General features: G+C 43.2%; 2 protein-coding genes across 5 annotated transcripts; one reads left to right on the plus strand and one right to left on the minus strand.

The window, feature by feature from the left end:
• Positions 1 to 68: 68 nt before the first annotated feature.
• LOC139537471 (heterogeneous nuclear ribonucleoprotein D-like) lies at positions 69 to 5,029 on the minus strand. Of its 3 annotated transcripts, XR_011667545.1 has the most exons (9): positions 4,793 to 5,029; positions 3,877 to 4,045; positions 3,553 to 3,714; positions 3,183 to 3,314; positions 2,843 to 2,963; positions 2,449 to 2,610; positions 1,678 to 1,779; positions 1,159 to 1,262; positions 69 to 416 (listed from the first exon to the last, which is right to left on the minus strand). XR_011667545.1 is itself a non-coding variant. In XM_071338836.1 (8 exons), exons 1-7 carry the CDS (start codon positions 4,879 to 4,881, stop codon positions 1,709 to 1,711), a joined length of 906 nt encoding a protein of 301 aa, XP_071194937.1. In that variant the 5' UTR covers positions 4,882 to 5,029; the 3' UTR covers positions 69 to 416; positions 1,678 to 1,708. The 3 variants fall into 3 exon arrangements, 2 of the variants coding, with proteins under 2 accessions (XP_071194937.1, XP_071194927.1); XM_071338836.1 differs by lacking the exon at positions 1,159 to 1,262; XM_071338826.1 differs by having other exon boundaries at positions 69 to 1,262.
• On the plus strand, positions 1,143 to 10,360 carry LOC139537481 (enolase-phosphatase E1-like). Of its 2 annotated transcripts, none has more exons than XM_071338853.1 (6): positions 1,143 to 1,280; positions 6,432 to 6,533; positions 7,648 to 7,850; positions 8,375 to 8,507; positions 8,606 to 8,729; positions 9,460 to 10,360. In XM_071338853.1, the coding sequence occupies exons 1-6, from the start codon at positions 1,251 to 1,253 to the stop codon at positions 9,597 to 9,599; spliced, it is 732 nt and encodes a 243-aa protein (XP_071194954.1). In that variant the 5' UTR covers positions 1,143 to 1,250; the 3' UTR covers positions 9,600 to 10,360. The 2 variants fall into 2 exon arrangements, with proteins under 2 accessions (XP_071194954.1, XP_071194947.1); XM_071338846.1 differs by lacking the exon at positions 1,143 to 1,280 and adding an exon at positions 5,131 to 6,328.
• The last annotated feature ends 28 nt before the right edge of the window (positions 10,361 to 10,388 follow it).

Genomic DNA, 10,388 nt, shown 5'->3' on the forward strand with positions numbered 1-10,388 from the left:
GACGCGGAAGCTATTGTTCGGTGTTATGAAATGCAAAACAGAATATCAAGTACTACAAAGTCAAGCTCTTGAGTTTTGTACCCTCTTTAATAATCCCTTTATCAAACAAAACGGCAGAAAATCCAAGTTTAAAAGAAAGGCTGGACAAATTGAAAATCAAGGTAATAAGAACACATTAAATCACGATGAAATGAAACCTAGACCTACAAGATAAAGGGAAGGGGGGGACTGGAACCAAAAAGCAGCAATCTCGCTATTTACAAAGTCAGACACGCTGCATGCCAGCTTCAACTCAGGGAGAGGAGGACAACGAAATAAGGGCCTGGTGTTTAAAACATGAGCTGATCTGAGGACAGGACAGGATTCAGCCCCCAACGCTTCCACCTGGGTACAGGGTCATTCTCCAGCCAGCCCGTCTGCAAACAAGGACACAACACAACACAGATGTTACCAACTTTGGAGCTCTGCAGGGCACAGTGAACCTTGCACGTTTCACTGTTTAACTTCTGCTTGTGTCGTCAACTTAAACTATTCGTTTATTTTTCTCCATTCCGTTTTAAAGATCACGTGTAGAACTCAGCTTCACCAAGGTTCTGTAACCAGTCCTGTAACAGCTCACCGGCCAGCAAAAGCTTCAGCTCCAATGAATTGGTGGGTAAATTTCACCATTAAGGAGCAAGCCCAAATGTGACCCTAACTAAAAGATAACAAATTTGATGGACATTTAAAGCCAGATACACAAATAGCTCATAATATATTTTGAGTTGTCAGCTTTTTATGGCATCATAAAGCTGGTTTACATATGATCTTTAACACCTAAGTAAAAAAAAAAAAAAAAAAGTTTTGGGGTGTTTATCAAGTGAAGTTCTCTAAGGGCTATAAAGAAAAAGCAATCATGAGTTTTAGCAATTTAAGAAAGGGGTTCATTATAGAAAAAACACTGAAGGTCCAGAACTGAAACAAGACCACTAAAATTAAGAGAATACACAAATACAAGTCAAAGTACATTTTTACACTTTCATATTAATATCCTGTAAAAAATCAATTTCAGACAAATCGTTATAGCAAACACTTTAAAAACTGAAAAGAGATTAATTTCCTTTCTCTTATGTTTCTTTTTGTTTATCGCTGGTTACAGGAAGTGTGAAGAGACCATACCACAGGACAGCGTTTTCTTGTGCATGCCGTGCTCTCTGCCCGCTATGTGCGTCGCCCAGAGATTGTCGTGATCAGGCGACACACGGCCTGCAATGAAGTCCCCGCTGGCAGGTACAAACAAGGTACAACATCAGAGTTAGGAAAAGGAAAACTAAGGATAGGTCCTTACTCTGTACCCTTAGCAGTACTTTACCTGTTAACAATGCTATCAAGTCTCTTTATGTTATTTCCTTATGAACACCTGTTAAAAAGCAAGGGAAAAAAGGAGAATCTACAGAAAAAAAGCTTACTTTTTTTTCTGGAGAGCTTAATAAAAATAAAACGCTGCACAAGCATTTTTGTAATTAAAGATCTATAGACATTACTTTTTAGTTTTGTCAAAATGGGGGTGTGCATCGTAATAGTAACCACTTGCTTTCTCTCATGATAGGTTTTAGAGTAATTATTTAGTGTCTATTGATCTTTAAATTTTGAAGTTTTGTTTTAAAAGTCAAGCCTTAGGTGGGAGTGTGGTCTTACCAGAATTCTAAGCAGGTCCTGTTGGATCAGCTCAGTAAGGCTGGTAGTTGTTCTGGTGGGTTGTGACCTCTCGAGAGGCCTTCCCATAGCTGCTCTGCTGGCCTATGGGAAGGTCAAGGGTTAGAGGTCAGGAAGATGAGTGTCACAGGCTAACTAAACAAAAACGTAGCAAAAGGAAATCCTATCAAGGTTTTATCAATGGAGTTTAGTTGACATGGGAGTTTTTTCAAGTTCACTTTAATTTTGGGGGGTAAATGGCAGCAGTAATCACATATCAGTAGGATGTAGTCTGCAGTGTTTGTTTACCCAGTTGTGTTATTTTTGCTTGGACTTTCAAATTGAATGTTATTGTATCAGTATTGATATGCACAATCATGTGTCAAGACATATGTACCAAAAACTCTATACAGCTCAGCTGTGTTTTACTTTATATACCCAGGAATTGAACTACAAGTACTCTCAGAAGTGTGTGCAATACAAATGTAATCTTAGAACTTTACATGGGCTGAATGATTATTAATGTTGCAAGTGTTCCCCGTAAAATAAAAGTGCATTGCCTGGATATGGAGGACCCCTCACAAACATGCACCAGAGCAAAGAGACCCAAGGCAGGCAGCATTACAGACATCTGTTTTATTTTTTTCCAGAGCTATTGATTACATACAAGGATACTTTTTTCCACCTGTTGTCTTAGCTAGAAGTACATGAGTTGTTGTTGGGGGCTGAAAGGCACTGCTTGTTTCGATAGTTGGCATCAATAGTGTAGCTTACCATTGTAGTCGTCGTATCCCTGTCCATAACCATAACTATTATAGTTGTAGCCAGAGTAGTCATAGCCTGCGTAGCCATTGTAGCCCTGGTTGTATCCATTGCCGTAGCTACCATAGTTCTGGCTGTAGTAGCCGTTGTAACCTTGGTTGTAGTTACTCTGACCTGCACAGAGACAATGGAGAGTTTCAGTGTGACAAGCCTATATTGTAGTTTCAAAGACAATTGTATGTCTTGATTTTCTTTTCAATGTACTGTAATGCATGCCCTTTTCAGTTGTCAGTACTGTCATTGTTGCATGTGTCAAATGCCACACAAGAAATTTCTTATTGGAAGAATAAATAATGATAGGGGGGAAAAAAGATTTGCATTCTTCAGTGTCATAGGGTAGATGTACCTCCTCGTCCCCGGCCCCTGTATCCTCCACCTCCTCTCCCTCCTTCGTAGCCTCCCCTCTCTCCTCTGTGTTGTTGCTGCTGTCTATACACTTCTTTGGGCTGGGCCACTTTGATTTCACACTGCAGAGAAATCAGCCCATTAACCAAGACACTTGTGGAAAACAGTGATGACACTTTCTTCAAGTACCTACAGTCACATGTTATTTGACTGCCAACATTCTTCAAAATGGCTGTCTAAACTAAGTTGGTTCAATAGCATAGAAATAATAGCTTTGCCTATCAGCGCAAGATGTGTAACAGCGTTCAAATGGTCATTGTGAATAAGCGGAATCCAGCTACCTTTCCACTCCCAACTTGGTGGTATCTGCACTCCAACAGCTTTTGAACAGGAGTCTCCTCGCAGTAGGTCACGAAGCAAAACCCACGTCGCTCGTTGGTTTTGGTGTCCATGGGAAGCTCGATGCTGTCAATCTGGAAACAAAGTTTCTCTCAGTGGCTAATGAAGACAGTAATCATACAATTCTGCGTATCTCTCAGTCTTTGTACCATGTGAAGGCGGTAAATTATACAATAGCATCAGCTCTAGCTCCATTGCCACACTCGCTCAGTGGACTTACAGCTTCCTAAAAGTGTGGGTTTACCATATCTAAAAACGTAGAATAAAACATACGAATACGTTGACAGTGCACTCATTCTGTCACTCTCTTACATCTCCAAAAGCGCCAAAGTAATCCCTGATTTCCTCCTCCGGGGTGTCTGGGCTGAGGCCTCCGACAAACACCTTCTTGGGCGGTTCCTTCCCCTTCATGGCTTTGGCCCTCTTTGGATCGATTAGCTTCCCGTCCAGCTTGTGCTCCTTCAGCTCCAACACCTGCATACAGGATAATGTGTCAGTGAAACAGGGTGTGTGTGATCAAGTGATGTGAGTGGATGCCAACTATGTATGTCTTGAAACTATTTTGTTCAGAATTAAGAGAGCAAGAAGAGACAGCCTGTCCTGTTCTCTGCTCAGTGAGTCTGTTCTAGTGCTTACCCGGTCTACACTCTCTGAGTCTCTGAAGAGAACAAAGCCGAAGCCCCGGGACCGGCCAGTCATCAGGTCTGTTTTGATGGTGCAGTCCAGAACCTCTCCAAACTTCGACAGGTAATCCGTGAGGTCTGTTTTGCTGGTGTCCCAACTGAGCCCTCCAATGAACATCTTGCTGTGAATGGAGAATCAAGGAGACAAATGCAGTCTATCAGTCATAACTACATCCTTGTTATACATCCCTAACAACCTGAGTCACTAGCTATGACTTTGTTCTTAACTGACTTGCCTAGTTATATAAATGACTCATTTACTTTAGGTCAAGCTGTTGTCACCAGCAAGCTGATTAGGCCAAACGATTCAAACTGTCTAGAACGGTTAGCTATAAAAGGCAACAGCTAGATCAGTGAACTGTATCTAACTAGCTACTACACACACCTGATTCTAGCTTGGGTGGCCACCGAGTACATGTACAGGACATGTGTAGCTATTGTTCTATCTGTCAGAATTCGAAAAACCATCAATAACGTTAACGTAGTGCAAGAGAAAAAAAGAGCGCCAATAACAAACACGACATCAATCTGATTATAAACTAGTTAGCTACAAATAACGCGGTGACAACATGTTTCACAGCACATAGCCAACCCCGTTTGCCCACTTAGGGAACTTGGCCTGAATGACATGACGCCAGTTAGTTTGCTAACGTTAGCTAGCCATGCATGATCACAACAGGGACTGGCTAACATTGGCTAGTAACCTAATACACATTAGCGTGTTACCACTCCAATAACACGCTACGTTTGAATCAAAGATGACGTAAGTTGTCTCCAGCTGGCAGAAATAACACTAGCTGGTTAGCTACACCTACTAGCTAGCTACTCTTGCTGAAAGTAGCTAGCTAGGCTAACGTCAAGCCGCTTACCCGTCATCCTGCAGGTTTTTGCTTGCATTTATCTTGGACCCCTCTGGAAACTCGTCTGTACTGAAGTCAACCTGGCCTTCGGTCTCCATTTTCGAATGTCACCCGGTTGTTAAACAGAAATGTGTATTTAACGTTAGGCCTGATTGCTAAATACTTTTTGGGACGAATTCAGTCGCGATTGCTATGTAAAATGGCTGACATCAAGGGTGGACTGGGTGGCGGGGAGTGACGCAGATGATGTGGTTTGGTTGCGGCGGCTCAGTGGGGGGGGGGGCGCTGTTGTCTTTGCTACAAGCACTTTTTACGTAAATTGCTGATTGGTAATGTTAAAGTTGATCACAGATTATCATCATTACAAACAACTTCCTGGGTTTAATATTTTTTTTACCAATGGCATTTTATTCTAAAATCTCTGATTTTACTTTCTTCATTCTTGTTCGAAAATTAAAAGCAACACAGTAAATTACCTTTTTGTTGCCTCAAAACGAAATACTGCATATGATTTCCATTATTATCAACAAACACCAAAAGAGACTGAACAGAGGTTTCAAACATCTCTGCAAACACTTCTGTTAGATACTGTAATATTTACCCAGGAGAGTATGATATCTGCGCAAACGCATGTGGCTCTGTCGCCATCTAGGTTTACTTTTCAGACAGTGGCACTCGAAACATCGTTGCCTATGGCTCCACCAAAGCCGCGGTCCTTGCAGAGCAAGGGAAACTACTTCAAGGTCTCAAGAGTGAGTGACGTCACCGATTTAAACGCTACTAACGAAGTTTTTTTTTTATAACGTACTACTAGCGCCCACCACTAACTAGCTAGCCATGTCACACCTGTCATACTCATACAGTACCAGCCAAAGATATTGAAAGCACTGTACACATGTTGTGCTCAAACACTGGCCTTATAATTAGCTACGACAGAGCAGAGAATCTCTTGATATGGTTATACAACGCTTCACACATTCTAGAATATGTGGAATGACACATTCGACTGCGCATGGCCCATGTCTGTGCCCCACCCACCAGTAAATAAAACTATTGTAGCGAAATTAGCAATGTTATGATATTTCAGCACACAGTGTCCTTTTTTTATTTTCCTAACCTAGCTAAATGTTTGGTTTTGTCATTTAATATTTTATGTGTAGCATTCCATGGTGCTTTACCCTCGTGGTCGTCATTATCACGCCTTCCTGGAAACAGAAGACTTTCTTTGCTCTTATGCACGCTCTTATTGAGCACGTTCAATGGGTCTGGCTGCTTTATGTGTGCTGACGAGTCTGCTCTACCCAACAATAGCTAATTGAAAAGTAACCTAAAAAATATATATTTGGAAAGGAATTGGTAGTCCCCTGTTAGGGATTGCTCGCGTTTCTCCAGCCTGGGTAGCGTTAGATAGCTGAGCTAACAGTTAGCTACTAACTACAGTAGACGGCTTCAGACAGGAAAATGGCCAGTGTTTCAATCCCTGAAAACACTACCGCACTTTTGCTGGATATTGAAGGAACTACGACACCAATAACGTTTGTAAAGGTAGCTAGGACAACAAACCGAGACAAATGCATGGCTTTTGTGGTAGACTGATGGTTTGACTGCTAGCTAGCTACATGCTAACTGTGCTATTTCTCTACTATAGGACATTTTATTCCCATACATCAAAGATCATCTCGAGGAGTATCTGTCGGCGCACTGGGAAGAAGATGAATGCAAACAAGACGTGCATCTCCTTAAGAAACAGGTAACTGGTTTGCTGCAAACTGTGGAAAATGATGACCAGTCAGCAGTGACTGACTGCACACAATCTCAGACAGAATATGCAACTCCCATGCATTAATTTAGGTAGAAAACCTGTACATTTTGATTTGTTGAACCAGTTAATGATTGCTTGTGTGGTATGATTAGTACAGATTAGTACATTAAACGACTCTGCTGTTCAGAGTTTGGTGTCAACAGCCATAGCAACCTCATCTCGTGTAGCTAACTTATTGTCATCTGTTTTAACTGCATGGATTTACAGTGGAACATATTTAAACAATGTTTTTCTTTTCTTCTGAAGAGCTAGGCCTACATGGATTTTAGATTTCCTGTGTTTTCATTGTTTGCTGTAATCCAGTGGGTTTGGGTTTAGCACATATATATATATATAGCTATGTAGGTCACAGATAATGGGTGTATTTGATTAGCTACCGACCATAGAAGTCATATGGGATGATGTGAGTGCAGGAGACAAGCTTTTAGAGCTGCACTCATATTCACTGGCTACTACAGGATGCTGCTTTCTTTTCACCAGGGACTGGCAAACTAAGGTGGTTTAACTCCTTTTGAGGACAACTTGCCTAAAATCAAAACTTGCACTTGAAAGCTGACTAGATCGGTCATCTGAGGGACCAGAACCAGGGGGTTGATGGACACTGACATAGTTCATGGCACGCTATCTACATTCATAGACAAACAGATTACAGTAAATTAGTTAACATTATTAGGTTCCTCAATAAGATATGAAGCCAGGAAGTCTGTGAATTGAGCTATGAGATCTTTTCTCCAATGAGCTTACTGAATTGTAGAAGGCAGAACAATAATCAGTTCTCATTATAGCATGGTGATTTCCATATGTAATTGACTGGAATGAACAGTTTCCTGTCTGCCAGGAGCTGCCTGTCTCCATCCTTGATGGGGGTGGTTTATGGAGGGCAGAGGCCAGCCTTGAAATATCAATGCACCAAACAAGCCCCGTAAATGTCAGTTAATATATCTATGTTGGACAACCCCAAGCGTTGTCAATGTGTAATCGAACCCTGCTTCCTAATGAACATGACCTGATTGACCATGTCCTGTGACGGTCATCATGTTAGGTTGAAGAGGACCTGCGTCTGCACCGAGCGTGTGCGCAGCACTCCCTGGACCAGTCTGGGCACACGGACGAGGAGAAAGCCATCAGGGAGGTGGTGGACAACGTGCTGTGGCAGATGGCTTCGGACAGGAAGTCCACGGCTCTGAAACAGCTGCAGGGACACATGTGGAGGGCGGCCTACGCTGCCGGGAGAATCAAAGGCGAGTAAGTAGCTGGGAGTGTTCCTTCTATTGGACGGGTGGGGCTGTGAGGGATGTAGGAGGTTACTGGCGGCAGGTAGCCTAGCGGTTAAGAGCGTTGGGCCTGTAACTTAAAGGTCGGTGGTTCGAAGCCCTGAGCCAACTAGGTGAAAAATCTCTGTGCCCTTGAGCAAGGCACTTAACCTAAGAGCGTCTGCTGAAAATGACTAAAGGTTACTACTGTCTGAGGGTACTATTGTAGGAGGGATGAATCCTTAATCGATCTTAGTGCAAATCTCCCATAGACCTCACTTCATGGTTAACATAAGTCAGAGATATGTGTGCACAGATTGCAAGATTAGATTCTTCCCTGCATGAATGTAGGCCTACAGGCTGTGAAGCCCTATGTTATTGTGCTCAAGGTGATGGCTTCTAAACCGCCTGTGGGAGGATCAAGTCCTGTTGCATTTCTTCCAAATGTCACCTTCAAACCCGATGACTCATCCCGATGAAAAGACAGGATTACTAAGGTGTGTGTGTGTGAACCAGGGTGTACCAGGACGTGGTACCGTCCATCAGGAGGTGGAGACGGCAGGGCCTGAAGGTCTATATCTACTCCTCTGGCAGTGTGGAGGCTCAGAAACTACTGTTTGGATACTCTGTAGAGGGAGACGTACTAGATGTAAGGAAGTCTTCTCTTTTATACACCTGTTTAGAACACACACTAATCTACATTGTAATACACTCCCAGCTAAATTCAGATGTTCTCTATCCTTTCAGCTATTTGATGGCCACTTCGACACCAACATGGGCACTAAAGTAGAAAGTAAAAGCTATGTGAGGATTGCAGAGAGAATGGGCTGCCCGCCTGAAGAAATCATGTTCCTGACGGATGTCACACGAGGTAAGTGTTGTAGCAGGCGGATTAGTTTAACACAATGTCATTTACATAAATCAGACTGAGCCAGAGCCTTTCTATTTAGCAGGATCACCCTCCGAAGCCTTGCCAGCCTTAGCTGTTACCCTGAATTCAACAGTGGATTTTTCCACTAGCTAGTCAAAGGGCTTGTCCTGAACTACAACAACCCAGCCAGCATTAGGCCATAGGCATATTTGAACTTTTATTTATTTGAGTATATTATGAACTGTTTTATGTACACACATGTTCTCAATAACCTACTGGTTAACATGAAGGAAGATAAATAATACATTGACCAGATGTTTATATACAAAGCCATGTAGCTAGCCCTGCACTAATCCAGAATAGCATTTGGAAAGGCTGTTGTATCAGAGTTAAATCGGTACTGTATTAGTGCTGCACTGCACTGCAGCGAGGGCCTACCCCTGAGGGAATGCAGATGCCATCATGTTAGTGTAGCGGTGCGCTAACGCATAGAGAGTCACACAGTTACCTCAGGGGCTGGGACCACAACCACCATGAGGCCTCCATGTCACATGTTCTGCTTTCCTTTGTTGTGTAGAATGTTCACTTAAAACCAAGGGTTAGGGCCTCTGTTGTTACACCATGACTGGGACTTGAGTAAGCCTGCTGTTGTGGGATCCTATTGTAGCTCAGGGAACATGGATGACTGAGAGGAGGCTATTACAGTAGTGTGTTTTGTTCCTCCCTGCAGAGGCCAAGGCAGCGGAGGATGCTGGTGTGAACGTGGCTGTAGTGGTACGGCCAGGGAACATGGAGTTGACAGAGGAAGAAAGGTCTCACTATAACCTCATTACAACCTTCAGCCAACTGGAAGTGACGGGCAGCGCTTAACACTGGAGAAGAGGGTAGGGGGAGGGAGAAGAGGGTAGGGGGAGGGGGTAGAGATGCTGCTGTCCGATTTCCCCCTTCACCTCCCCAAAGTGTATGCTCATTGACTCCCCCTTGTGGATATAGAAAAACTGATTGGTCTTCACATGGGAGTTTTCACCATATATCTTACACCTTTGCATTGTTTTTAAATCTGAGGGGGAGTAACGAATGCACACTTCAGGGAGAAGAGTAGAGAAACAGAACACAACCACAGAGTGGGAGAACACACTCACTCACTGGCCCTGTTCTATCAAGTTCCCGCTTCCCCTAGCACCTGCTGCCCTTAGGTCTAATGAAAGGACTGGAACGGTAAAAACGACGTGATGGACTCTCCTCTAAACCTATTGGAGAGCCAGGTGGAGCCATTGTCTTATTGCTTTCACCTATCTAGTCCTTTCAGAGGCGAAGGGAATGAGCTACTAACCGAACTGGAACCGGGCCACACATGAGAACTGTTTGTGGGAGGGGAATGGGATGGTCGGCCATTGATCAAAGGACTTTGGAAGTACACTAAGAGGGGAGCCTGGGTGCCAGTCTGTTTCTGCTCTGGCCAGTGTAGCGTTGTTGAACACAGGAACTGTCGGGTATCCAGGCTACGCACAGGGTGGGTGGTGGGGAACAAGCACTAAGAGCCGTACCAGTTTGCAGACTGCACGTTTAAGGGACATGACAGGGTTTCTTCTTTTTTTTTAAGCATTTTAAATAAAAACTATTTAAGTTGATCACTTTGTATTTCTTTAACTGTAATAT

This window comes from Salvelinus alpinus, chromosome 1 (genome assembly GCF_045679555.1).
Source record: "Salvelinus alpinus chromosome 1, SLU_Salpinus.1, whole genome shotgun sequence".
Classification (NCBI taxonomy): Eukaryota; Metazoa; Chordata; class Actinopteri; order Salmoniformes; family Salmonidae; genus Salvelinus; species Salvelinus alpinus.

Excerpts from the sequence above, each read along its gene's own strand:
- LOC139537481 (XM_071338846.1), top strand. The coding sequence starts at position 6,245 with ATGGCCAGTGTTTCAATCCCTGAAAACACTACCGCACTTTTGCTGGAT. Across the intron at positions 6,534-7,647 it reads TGCATCTCCTTAAGAAACAG|GTTGAAGAGGACCTGCGTCT; the intron begins GTAACTGGTTTG and ends TCATCATGTTAG. Across the intron at positions 7,851-8,374 it reads GCCGGGAGAATCAAAGGCGA|GGTGTACCAGGACGTGGTAC; the intron begins GTAAGTAGCTGG and ends TGTGTGAACCAG.
- LOC139537471 (XM_071338836.1), bottom strand. The coding sequence starts at position 4,881 with ATGGAGACCGAAGGCCAGGTTGACTTCAGTACAGACGAGTTTCCAGAG. Across the intron at positions 2,611-2,842 it reads CAGGGGCCGGGGACGAGGAG|GTCAGAGTAACTACAACCAA; the intron begins GTACATCTACCC and ends GTCTCTGTGCAG. Across the intron at positions 1,780-2,448 it reads GGGATACGACGACTACAATG|GCCAGCAGAGCAGCTATGGG; the intron begins GTAAGCTACACT and ends ACCTTCCCATAG.